We start from the raw sequence: 12,501 nt of genomic DNA on the forward strand, positions 1-12,501 counted from the left end.
TTAAAAAATTATCACTATTCGCCAAAAATTTTTTAAAAAAAAAAATTTACACAAAAAAGTACAACTCACTCTGACATGAGTTGCCTTTACTTGATTTTGGTGAGAACAAATTACATAGGCGGAGACAAGCTTAAGGACGGTGCTATTCGGCCCGTGGGGGCCATCACGGGTCCCGTTTTGATAATCTGAACCATTCAATGTGTAAAACTCGTCGAGTACTATATGTTTATTGAAAATCACGTTGATCGAATATCGCTAATTACATGATCAAATCAGTTTTGTATAAAAAAATAGATGGTATTATAGTTAACGGTTGACAAAAAACTAATCCGATCAGATAGCTATCGATATCCGATTAATGTGATTTTTTATAAATATATAATACTCGACGAGTTCTACACATTAAACGGTTCCGATTACCAAAATGAGACCCATGGTGGGCCTCCACGAGCTGAACATCACCGTCCAATTCAATGTTCGAAAAAAGAGGTAGGCATATCCTATATGTTAGTCTGCCAACTGCTTTTCTCTCCCTTCTCCTATATACTAAATTACATAATTTTTTAATACATATTTTTTCGTAAAAAGTCAAAAAATTATTTCAAATTATCATATTTTTTCCTCAATTTTTTAGTCTAAAAATTTAAAAAATACACTTATTTAAAACATCCTAAACAACCTCTAAATCTCCTTTTGAGATCCCGCAACCAAACGCCCCTTATGGACAAAAGTAAAATATCACGCTGAAATTATTGAAGTGGGTGTAATTGAAAAATGACTTGGACCCCCAGCTGGGGGTGCTGGGGGTCGCCCATGATTGGGCAAAAAAACCAGTTTTTTTTTTTTTTTTTTTTTTGAGTTCCCGGCCAATCCCAGGCTGACACGTGGCACTGGGGGGTCGGTGGGGGTCGTCCATACTGGGGGTCTGTAGCATTGTTGGGGTGTAATTTACCAAAAACCCAAACGAAACAAAATATGTAAATGACGGGTGATTATTCAGTATTATTTGGTTTCCTCTAAAAGTGTAATTTATTTATTTTTAGATTATATTATTTCTTTATTTTTTATATCTTTTTTTATAAAAAATTAAAAAATATGTTTATTTAGATCATTCCAAATACTCTTAATAGTCTAATAATACAGTAATTTTCATGATAATATAATTGATAGAGAACGTGAAATATTGATTATTTGTGTTAGATGATTAAGTAGCATAAAAGGCATAATGAATGATAATTACTGAAAGAATATGACTACACGGCACTTTAGAACTATTATATAAGAGTAATATTATATGTATCAATTAGTATATTAATAAATGATATGATATAATTTCAGAGATTTTGATTTTTTATAATTTGTATAATATGTGAGATCATAATTTTAATGGTGTGTTTGATTGACGGATTTGAGAAGAGATTTGGAAAGACAAATGGAAAAAGTAAGTGAAATGTAAATAAAATATACCTATATTTCATACATTTTTTTTCTTTCTCTTTTCAAATCCCTCTTTAATCTCCTAAGCAAATACAACGTAAAATAATAATATCATAGTATATATTGATATACTAATTGGTGCAAGTAGCATCGACTATATATTTTCTTCGCAAATGAGATTGAAAAATTAATACTAATAGGGGGTTGGTTCAATGGATAAGATATTCGAATTCCTCGCTCAAGGTTTGAGTTCGAGTTTTAATAATTTCTTATTGAGGCTAAACATACTCTTTAGCACTTGAAGTATGCAAAAGGCTAAGTTTTGGCCCGGACGTAGATACAGTGAGACTCCCTGCAGCTGTAAGTGCTAAGAGATAATACTCTCTGACGAATATGTTGAAGTAGCCTATCTTTGTGGTGTTTTGGAAAGTTGAAAAAAAATTGACTTTTTCACTTTTTTTTGGGTAAAAAATTAATTGTTTTGGATAAAAAAAACTGATTTCTTTGATTAAAAAAAAATTAAAAAACTAAAAAATTAACATTTTAGCATTGTTCCAAAAGACTCCTCCATATCCATTTTTGTTGAATAGAAAAAAGAAAAATCAATGGGAACAAGACTGTAATTTGGCTCTCCATCCATCAAGTGCATCAACCCAACAAAACAAAAAGAAAAAAAAGAAAAAAAAAGAAAAGAGACAGTGAAGAGCGAAACAGAAGAGTGAAGGAGGGAGAGGGAGAGAGAGAGAGAGAGAGAGAGAGAGAGAGAGCAAATGTTGCAGAAATGAACAATAACAACAACGACAATCAACACCTGAAACAAGATCTGGACCCCCAAAGCGACCACAGCTCCGACCTCTACCCCCAACAACCCCACCCCCACCCTCACCCTTTCCAACCCCAATCTCACCCCCACCCTCAGCCCCGCCGCCCCCGCGGCTTCGCCGCCACTGCCGCGGCGGCGGCGGTGGCCATGGGTGCTGCCTCCGCTGCCGCCGCCTCTTCGTCCAGTGGAGTTGCCAAGGGGAAGAAGGAGAGGGAGAAGGAGAAGGAGCGCACCAAGCTCCGTGAACGCCACCGCCGGGCCATCACCAGCCGCATGCTCGCCGGCCTCCGCCAGTACGGCAACTTCCCTCTCCCCGCTCGCGCCGACATGAACGATGTCCTCGCCGCCCTTGCTCGCGAGGCTGGTTGGACCGTTGATTCCGATGGCACCACCTATCGCTCCTCTCCTCCTCCTTCCCAAATGGTTCCCTTTCATTTTGACCTACCCTCTCTCTCTCTCTCTCTCGAATTGTGTAGTTTTGACTTCAATTTTGCGTTTGAACTCGTTTCTGTTGTTGATTTCTCCTACTTTACAATTTAGTAAGTGTTTGTTACAATTCATCTGTAGAATTACTATTGCTTCTGAATTTAACAATCCTCTTTTCCTTGAAATTTCTTTGAATTCTGAGAGCACGACTGTTTTACCTCTTGTTATCGTGAAATTTCTTTTAGTACATATATGTAGAAGTGATATGGGCATTTTTCTAGTTCATGTTTTCAGTCATAGAGGATTTGATTTTGTTCTTGCAATGTAGAACATCCAAGTATAAGAATTTTGTAGAACATGAGAAATTAGAAGGCCTCGTCTGCGAACACGCTTTTTTAGTAGTTTTTTTGTTTTTCGGCTAAAATATGATGTAAAAAAAATTAGTATGTTTGGGATGATTTTTTGATTTTTTACAAAAAGACGTGTGAAAAGTAAAGAAGAAAGGAAATTTTTGACTTTTTGGTATAGGATGATGGCTTTTTGATTTTTTTAATGACTTTTTAACTTTTAGGCTAAAAACGTTACTTCCCCAATGAGGCCGAGGTGCGGGGTTTATGCAGTATGTTACTTGTTAAAGAAAGGGAAAAAAAAAATTGAGTGTTTTTTCTCTGGATCTGTGGGTGGCATTGTATGTTAGGTAAAAAAATGTATTTGAGTGTTTTTGTCAGTAATATGTGGAGATTGATTGATACATCCATGGATTGCGTAACTAGATAGTTGAGCTCTTTATTTTTGGTGTTTTTTTTTGGACAGCAATTTTGGATTTCATTCTTACCAATAACCATTTGATTAACATCCTTATTCATTGTTCCAATGCTAAGGTGTTATGAGATTTTTTGCTTTCTACTTTTGGGTTCAAGTGGGCAATGCTAGGGTCAGTGTAGGAGTTGTTGGAGTGTTGGAGAAATAGTAGTTGTAAGGTGAAAAGGAGGAAGAAAGCTTGGATGATTGGTCCATTGTGTGTTCTGTTGTGTTTGTGGAGGGAAATAAACTAATGCATTTTTGAAGATGCCAAGTTAGGAGTACTGAGTACACAAGCTTAAGAAGGTTTTTTTTTTTTTTTTTGCATAGCTTTCATTTTTGGTGTAAAAGAGTATTTTTGTGAATCCTATTTTTTGCTGCTTGACTTTATTTTGGCTAATCTCAATTTTGGCATTGAGCTTTTTTCATTATTCTTATAGCTTTTGTATATAGGGTGTCTTATTCACCCAAAAAATAAGATGTGTCCCCTTTCATTTTTAATTTTTTAAAAGCAGTACAGCTAAAGTTTCCATGCCCTATACCCACTATTTTTACAAGTATCATACTAGCATTTTATCTTTTCTTCTATTCTCAATTTAGTTCCAAGTGATGTGTAGGAATCTTAAGTATTTCAAGGAAGCTTGAAATTGAACTATCGATGAGGAGTTGAACTTCAAGGAAGCTTGAAGTCGGGACCGTGATTCTATCTTGCTAGGAACACAATTCTTACTCTGAATCACAGAATTGCAGTTCTAGAGCGGAAACATCACCTGCAGTAGCAGATTCCTGTAACTAAGAGGTTTCCTTTGTTCGAAAACAAAGGCTTTGACACAGATTTAAGCACCATTATGCCCCAACCTTGGTTTGACATTTGGAAAGAGAAACAAAACATAATAAATGAAATGCAGTGATGTAAAATTGCATAATTCTATCTGTTGACTACATTTGTGCACTACCTGTTTTCTTTCATAACCATCACAATTGAAACTATGAGTTATCTGATGCCATTATCACATTAACAAAGCTCAACATGCCACAAGCAAACTTAAGTTGCATGATTAACAAGTTTAGATTTTTGCATGTTTTTCTAAATAAAAAAAAAATAAAAAAAGGAAAAGAAAAGAAAAGAAATTTTTTATAGGAATTTCTTTCAGTTTATATTGTTGGAAATATCTTTTGCTTGGCATTTGCTTGATGTATGGACTTTATTCGGAATCCAAGTGAAGGCAATTTGAAAGTGTGGTTATGTTGTTTTTTAGGTCCTAATACTTCTTGCTAGGAGAAGAATATCTTAATGCAGTTGTGATTTTGGGAAGTTGAAGCTGTTTACTTAGTGTTGCTTTATATGTTGTCTCTAGTTGGCTAAGAACCCTATGCATCTATAGCAAAGCATATTTTCTTTGCATGTATTTGTCATAATAACTTGATAATTTTATTATCATAATTTATGATCCTGATTTATGCACAGGGGACGTTTCCTGTTAGGGTTGGAAGCCCACTGTCTTCTAGTTCACTGAAAAATTGCTCCGTGAAAGCTACATTAGATTGTCAGCCATCTGTTCTCAGAATTGATGAGAGCTTATCACCAGCGTCACTTGATTCTGTTGTAGTTGCAGAGAGGGATACAAAGAGTGAAAAATATACAAGTGCAAGCCCCATGAATTCATCTGAATGCTTGGGGGCTGATCAGGTAATTTTCTTGTCCTTGCTAATGCGGTATATAGAGCTTCTAGTACATTGTTTGATTTTGGTATTTAAGAACCCATTTTTAGCTCCCCCTTCAACTCTTGGACATTTACTAAGAACAACTCCCTTACCAATTTTGTATCTTCCTTTGCGATGCTACAATTTAGTAGTATTCTTTGTTTTATTTTTCCTTTTCTATACTTCGATTTGTTGTGTTTTATATTTTTCTTGTACTTGTTGGGCTTTTAAGTATTGCAGAATTGTTCACATATTGCTGCTTACTCCTGTTGAACATTTATTGCTAACCCACTAGCCTTTCCCTTCCCTATTTTTTAACTAGGTTTTATATAGCTCAAGTAAAATCACTGGAAACAATTTTTGTCTTGCTAAGACATAAAATAAGTTTCAGTTTTTGTGCATCTGTGGATAGCAATCTAATATGATAAATGTATAGCTGCATACAGTTCATTCTATGTTTTGATTTGTATAATGAATTCTTAAGAGGTTGTGACCTACCTAGCCCCATGGCAAAAAAAAAAAAAAAAAAAAAAAACTCTTGAGGTCTTTTATATTTTATGTAAGTAGCATACTGGTTTAGATATCTATGTTATTAGCTATAAATCTTTATACATGTTATATTGAACTTTGCCTAATCTATATGATTAATGGATTGTTTTTAATATTAAGCTTCCCTAAGTATTAAATTGAATAATTATATATTAGTGACTTTGTAGTTAGTATACATATCAGTCACTGAATGGTGACATATTGTTGCAATGTTTAACCTGAACGAGGTAAGCACCCTTGATAACATGATTGAATTTTGCAGCTTATGCATGATGTTGGTTCCAGGGAGCATGGAACTGACTTTACAGGAACTCCGTATGTCCCTGTTTATGTGATGCTTGCTGTAAGTGGCTACTTTTCTAGTTGATTCTCTATTTGTTTGTACATTTACGGTGCTTGTCAAGCATGTTTCAACTTTTAATACCTTTTCTTTTCTGTGCTTTATTTTCTCTCTTTTAACTTTTGCAATTGATGATGGAATTGGTAAATTTTGCTATGCCAGACTGGTGTAATCAACAATTTCTGCCAGTTGGTTGATCCTGAAGGTGTTAGGCAGGAGTTGAGGCATCTGAAGTCTTCACATGTAGATGGTGTCGTCGTCGATTGTTGGTGGGGTATCGTTGAAGGTTGGAACCCACAGAAGTATGAATGGTGTGGATACAGGGAACTATTTACCATGATCCGAGAGTTCCAACTGAAATTGCAGGTCATTCAAGATTTTGCTTTTCATTGTTTGAATTCATTATTGTACGAGGACTAAAGCCTGCCACTGTGTAACTTTACTGCAATTTATTTGGACTACATCAAGCTTGAAGATGCTTTACATTTTAATTTTTCATGATTTTCACTGCAATCCAAGATCATCCCCTGAAAAATCTCTCTTTTAGATGTGGACTCATTAACCTTTTTGCTTTTTATATACTTTCTTGAAGAATACTTGATCTCAACTAATCTATGGAAAGGACAATCCTTAATGTAGCTGGTTGTCTCTTCTTTCATTTCTGAAGGTTGTAATGGCATTCCATGAATATGGAGGAAATGATTCTAGGGGTGTACTGATCTCCCTCCCCCAGTGGGTTTTGGAGATTGGGAAAGAGAACCCAGATATATTTTTTACAGACCGTGAAGGAAGGAGAAATACTGAATGCCTATCTTGGGGTATTGATAAAGAACGAGTACTAAAAGGAAGAACTGGTATAGAGGTATTACATTATCAATTATTTATTGGTACTTGTCATGTCTTCTTATTCTGAACAAAATTTTTAAAATTTATCGATGTTTTTCTTTATTTCAATTGTGACTCCATAGTCCAAGCCTCATTTGTTTCAGGGCATGATTATGTTCAGTTGCAAAATTGATTTTTCGTATTTCATAAAATTGATGTGGGCATGACCAAAGCATGGTAGTCATCTTTTATTTCTTTTTCATGTACTGGGATGCACAGGCCCTTTGATACTCTCAGCTTAGTATTGTTCTTTTTAATTTGCCTTTATTAAACTGAACATGCTTAATTCTCTTCTGCTATATTTAAATCTGGTCGTGTCCTCAATAACATTAATCTTTAATCCACTTTGCTGAAATTGTAAAAATTCAGTGGTCAATTTTTCTAATACTGTTCTTAGTCAATTCTGACCTGTTTGTTTTCTACTTGTCTGAAGACTGGTGCATGCCCATTGCCCAGGACGTATAACTTGTGAGGAGAATCCTTATTAAGCCTCTTCTCTTAGTGCGTAGTGTGAAATTAACACATTCTAATCGTTGTTGGGATTTACACCTTCAGTTAGTCTGTATGTGAGCCTCTGACAAATTTATAGTGATATTGCAATTCTTTGTCTTTTGGAAGTGAGGGTCAAATGACAGGTATCGCGGTGTAGATATTTTCAGTTCTAAGGGACTAACTTTATGGATTCTTAGTTCATTGCTATCTTATCTGACATTCGCCTCCCCCCCCCCCCCCCCCCCCCCCCCCCAGGTCTACTTTGACTTCATGAGAAGCTTTCGCACAGAGTTCGATGACTTGTTTGCTGAGGGTCTCATCTCTGCAGTTGAAATTGGATTGGGAGCTTCTGGGGAGCTAAAGTACCCTTCTTTTTCAGAAATGATGGGTTGGAGATACCCGGGTATTGGTGAGTTTCAGGTATTCGTTAAAGCAAACGCTACAATGTGCATACCTCTCTCTTCTTCCTTATTTACATAAGCTCTGCTGACGGACTGGAGCATATGGTCATTGTGTGCTTTGCATATTATGCTCCTAATACATTTTACAGAAGTAACTGTTTCTCATGTAGCTGCAACATTGGGTGGATAGATTAGGTCTGTTCCTTTCCTTTTGGCATTAAGATTACTGCAAGAGAGTCTCCTGTTGTACTTATTAGAAAAAAGGGTCTCCTATTGCTCATATTTTATTGATATTATTATTATTTTATTTTATTTTATTTTTTACTAGTAACATGTATATATTTAAAAAAGGCACCAAGGGGGTGCCATCCACGAACAAGACTCCATGTTGATTGTGTACCACTGTGTTGAACTGACATTCATTCCCTAATTTATAGAAAGGGCATGAACATGAACACGATGTGCAAGAACCGATTTACAAAAACTTTATTTTTTTCGTGACTCTTATTGCCCAATACATGTCATAGAATGTATCAAAGAAAATATGAAGATAAAAATGGCTATATTCTTATGTATTTGTACTCAGAAACTGGAAATGCCTGATTGTGGAAAAGTCAACGGCTGTGTTTGGAACTTTAGTTCCACCCTTTGATTTGCCTATGGGGTTTGTTTGCAGCTTTTAAAAATTAATTCCACGTTTACTTTTGAAAACTCAGTCGAAGGCGGGAAAATTTGGACTAACCGGTCGTCCGGAACAGTGAAATATATATATATATTTTTGCAATTGAGACATGCTAATTTTTATATATTTAACAAAAAATATTTTTCGAATTTTTAAAAAAATTTTATGAGCTTTAATAGAATTTTGAATTGTGTGTTTGGTTATAAATTGTAAATTTTTGTATCAAATATCATGTCACATCAAAAATTCCCCACCCAATTCAAAACTCTTTTCAAAATTCATTCACCAAACAAATTTTCCACACTCAAATCATAATTCTAAAACTCACAAACTCAAAATACAACTCCTATTCTCAAATCATAGCTAGAAAGCTCTACCAAACGCTACCAACAATTTTGGGTTCAATTCTTGACCAAAGCTTGGGCGATCAAGTTTCTGGAAAATTTGAGGAAACTTGAAAAGAAAAGAAGGGAAGTAGTAAACAACAATGTCAGGAATTACAATAAATGAAAATGGAAAAGTAGTTGAGAATCCAATAGGGCTTGTGCAAGATGTGGCACAGTGCTGACTAGCTCTTTAAGTGGACTGTATGAATTGGAGGGGAAAAATTCTAAATCTTTATAAATGAGTCTCAAGGTGCCATACCACATGATTTACCCCGTCCTCAAAATTTATTTTGTTTATCATGTCAGGCAATTAATTCAACTTTTGGTGCATTTTGCTTGATTATGTTAATATTGATTTTTATTTATTTATTATGTGAAATTTGCATTCCTACACAAAATTTGTACTTAAATAGTTATATTAACTCTTTAATGAATGACCTGTCATTTTTATTGTTTTTTCTATGTGAACACCATCCTATTCCAATAATATGTCATCGACTTTTCAGTGTTATGACAAATACTCACAACAAAATCTACGAAAAGCTGCGAAATTGCGTGGGCACTCATTTTGGGCCAGGGGACCTGATAATGCAGGTCATTACAATTCTAGACCACATGAAACTGGCTTCTTCTGTGAACGAGGTGATTATGATAGCTACTATGGGCGCTTTTTCCTCCACTGGTATGCTCAGTCTTTGATAGATCATGCTGATAATGTCCTATCTCTTGCAAGCCTTGCATTTGAGGACACAAGGATAATTGTAAAGGTACCTTTTAATTGTATTTAATTCATCTATAGTAATTTTAGGATGTCAACTTATATCTGTTGCCTATGTATAAAGTTGATGGTAAACTATGTCCGATTCAATTAATTATATCTTGGAGGAGTTTTTATTCACTAAATATGCTATGTGCCAATTTATCATTTTACATCATCCAAATCGTAGTTGTCCTTTGAGTTTCCATGTCACAGGTTTCATCTTCCTGATTGATGGAACTTTTTGATGTGTGCCCATGCAATGCAAATAAATTTTTCTTTGAATATTCAATGAATGAGGACTCTTGGTTCAGTAACAACTTCAATACTTCCATTATAGTTTATAAGGTGAAATTCTTGAAGTTCTGATTCGGGAAATACTACATAGAATGAGTGCTCTCTGCTGGAGGTGATACCAGAACCCAGTTACCCATGTACCTAACTTGTGTGAGATTCTTTCACACTTGCGTGCACACACACACACACACAGCTTAATTAAGTTTGTATTTTCAAGTAGATAATAAAAGATGTGAAAATAATTTTCTTATGTAGATGGTAGATATAATATATTCTGAATAAACAATACATTGTGCAGATTCCAGCCATCTATTGGTGGTACAAAACTACAAGCCATGCGGCAGAACTGACATCTGGATACTATAACCCTACAAACCAGGACGGATATTCTCCAGTTTTTGAGGTTCTTAAGAAATACTCGGTGACAATGAAGTTTGTCTGGTCAGGGCTGGTTCCGTGTCATGAAATTGACGAAGCATTGGCTGATCCAGAAGGTTTGAGTTGGCAGGTGCTTACCCTTCTTGTCCCTCTGAGTCCTGAGGATATATAGTACTTTTTTGGTTGAGTAACTCTACTAGCTGTCTTCGTTTGGGTAGAAAACATTTTCTGGTGTTTGGTACAACAAAAAACGAAAGACAACGAAAAGTGTTCTTCATAGGCAATGGAAAACAAGCCTATTTAGATGGAAAATGTTTTCCATTTTTAAAAGGTGGAAAACATTAGTGGAAAACATTTGATGGACTAAATTTTTACTAATGCTACCACACTATCACTGTCATCATCACCCCACCCCACGACCACCACTGCCCCGTTGTCGTCGCCTCCATCACTACTACAACCATTGGTATATTAGTTTCAAGGATGAAAGCAAGCATAAGAAAAGTTTTCTTTGGAAAACATTTTCTGGAAAAAGTTCTTCAAACATATTTTTTGCCCAAACAAACAGAGCGTAATGTGGAGAATACCGTTTTTAGTTTTTGCGCTGAGTATATGATGAGTGTTGATAGTTTTTTCCCCCCCCCCCGGATATTCAGGTTTTAAATTCGGCCTGGGATCGAGGATTGACTGTGGCTGGTCAGAATGCAGTTCCATGTTATGATAGAGAAGGGTACATGAGAATAATTGAGACCGCAAAGCCCAGAAACGATCCTGATCGTCGCCACTTTTTGTTCTTTGTGTATCAACAGGCATCACCTTTTGCTCAAGGAACAATATGCTTCCCGGAATTGGACTACTTTATTAAATGCATGCACGGTATGATCTCAAAATCAATCATGTGTGGTCTAGTTTTCTTCAGTTTGGCAGTTGTTTGGATACTCTGTATCACAATTTCTTCCTTCTTTTCTCTGTTCTAGTTTTCTCATGCAGCTTTAACAAGAAAATGAAAATCAAATGATCACGTAGGTTTGAAAATACGAAATCATGCATATATCTGAAGTGTTATAGATTAGTTCCACCCATTTCAGTTGTGTAGTTAAATTGGGATGATGATATCCAACACACTACTGAAAGTAGCAAAATTTAGATTTAACATGGGCGTGCTTGTTACAAAATTTGAGATTTTTTATTTTTGGATACAAGAGTGCATTCTACAATCAGATAGTATAGTTTCTAGTATGACCATGGTTAGTGCAGATTGATTGGGCTTACTAATCCAGCCTCTATACAGTGTAATTCTTGAAATCCATGTTTTTTTGTGTGGATATTTTGCTTCATAAATTCCTTTATGTTTATAATGTTTATTATGTGGAACCTCACAAGTTATGCATATATTGTTTTTAATGTTATCTTATGCAGGAGAAATTACAGGTGAACTAGAACCCTGATGAGCACAAGTGCTGGTTTTACAAGTTGACTAGCAGTCAAGACGATGACTGACATGGTGGAGATGGAATCTGTATATTGAATATGGCTTAAGTTGCTGAATTTTCTAACCTTTCCGCCAGTATTTTAGTAATCATTTGTCTTAAGGATTACCTTTTTTATTTTATTTTATTTTTTGCCCTATTTTCTTTCTTTCTATATTAATTTATAATTGTAATTTCATCCAAATTACAGCACTGATTGCAAAAGTGAAGCATTAAATTAGGTATTTTAGAAAAAAGTATTTAGTATACGAGATAGTTGGTACTAGTTTCTCTCACATCATGTGATTTTGTGTTACTTTCTCTACTCGTATTGGTTCGATTTACACAAAATACTGTCTCAGGTACTTCAAAGTTTCTTGAGATTGATTGATCTCTTGTTGTCAGTATGGCAATCAATTAATTGAATATGGCTTAAGTTGCTGAATTTTCCAACCTTTCCGCCACTATTTTAGTAATCATTTGTCTTAGAGCATTTCCAATGGCTCACCTAATTTTTTATCAAATCTGAGTAAAAAAATGACAATTTTCTTAATTTGATACAGAATGTTTCAATGGTTGATTTCTAATGGTCGATTTTCATCAAATCTGTTCCGGGGACAACCGGTTGGTGGACCGGCTAGTTGACCGGTAAGGCAAATTTATTTTTTTTTTTG

At 35.3% G+C, this 12,501-nt stretch overlaps 1 protein-coding gene across 3 annotated transcripts; it reads left to right on the top strand.

Annotated features, from left to right (window-relative positions):
* Positions 1–2,061: 2,061 nt before the first annotated feature.
* On the top strand, positions 2,062–12,123 carry BMY2 (beta-amylase 2). 3 transcript variants are annotated; one of them, XM_082903812.1, is made up of 10 exons: positions 2,062–2,683; positions 4,956–5,177; positions 6,003–6,083; positions 6,243–6,446; positions 6,748–6,942; positions 7,713–7,877; positions 9,433–9,693; positions 10,279–10,488; positions 11,015–11,234; positions 11,778–12,123. In XM_082903812.1, exons 1-10 carry the CDS (start codon positions 2,219–2,221, stop codon positions 11,804–11,806), a joined length of 2,052 nt encoding a protein of 683 aa, XP_082759938.1. In that variant the 5' UTR covers positions 2,062–2,218; the 3' UTR covers positions 11,807–12,123. The 3 variants fall into 3 exon arrangements, with proteins under 3 accessions (XP_082759938.1, XP_082759936.1, XP_082759937.1); XM_082903810.1 differs by having other exon boundaries at positions 2,099–2,683; positions 11,168–11,234; XM_082903811.1 differs by lacking the exon at positions 7,713–7,877 and having other exon boundaries at positions 2,099–2,683.
* The last annotated feature ends 378 nt before the right edge of the window (positions 12,124–12,501 follow it).

Source organism: Camellia sinensis, chromosome 13 (genome assembly GCF_055761805.1).
Source record: "Camellia sinensis isolate YWXY chromosome 13, ASM5576180v1, whole genome shotgun sequence".
NCBI lineage: Eukaryota > Viridiplantae > Streptophyta > Magnoliopsida > Ericales > Theaceae > Camellia > Camellia sinensis.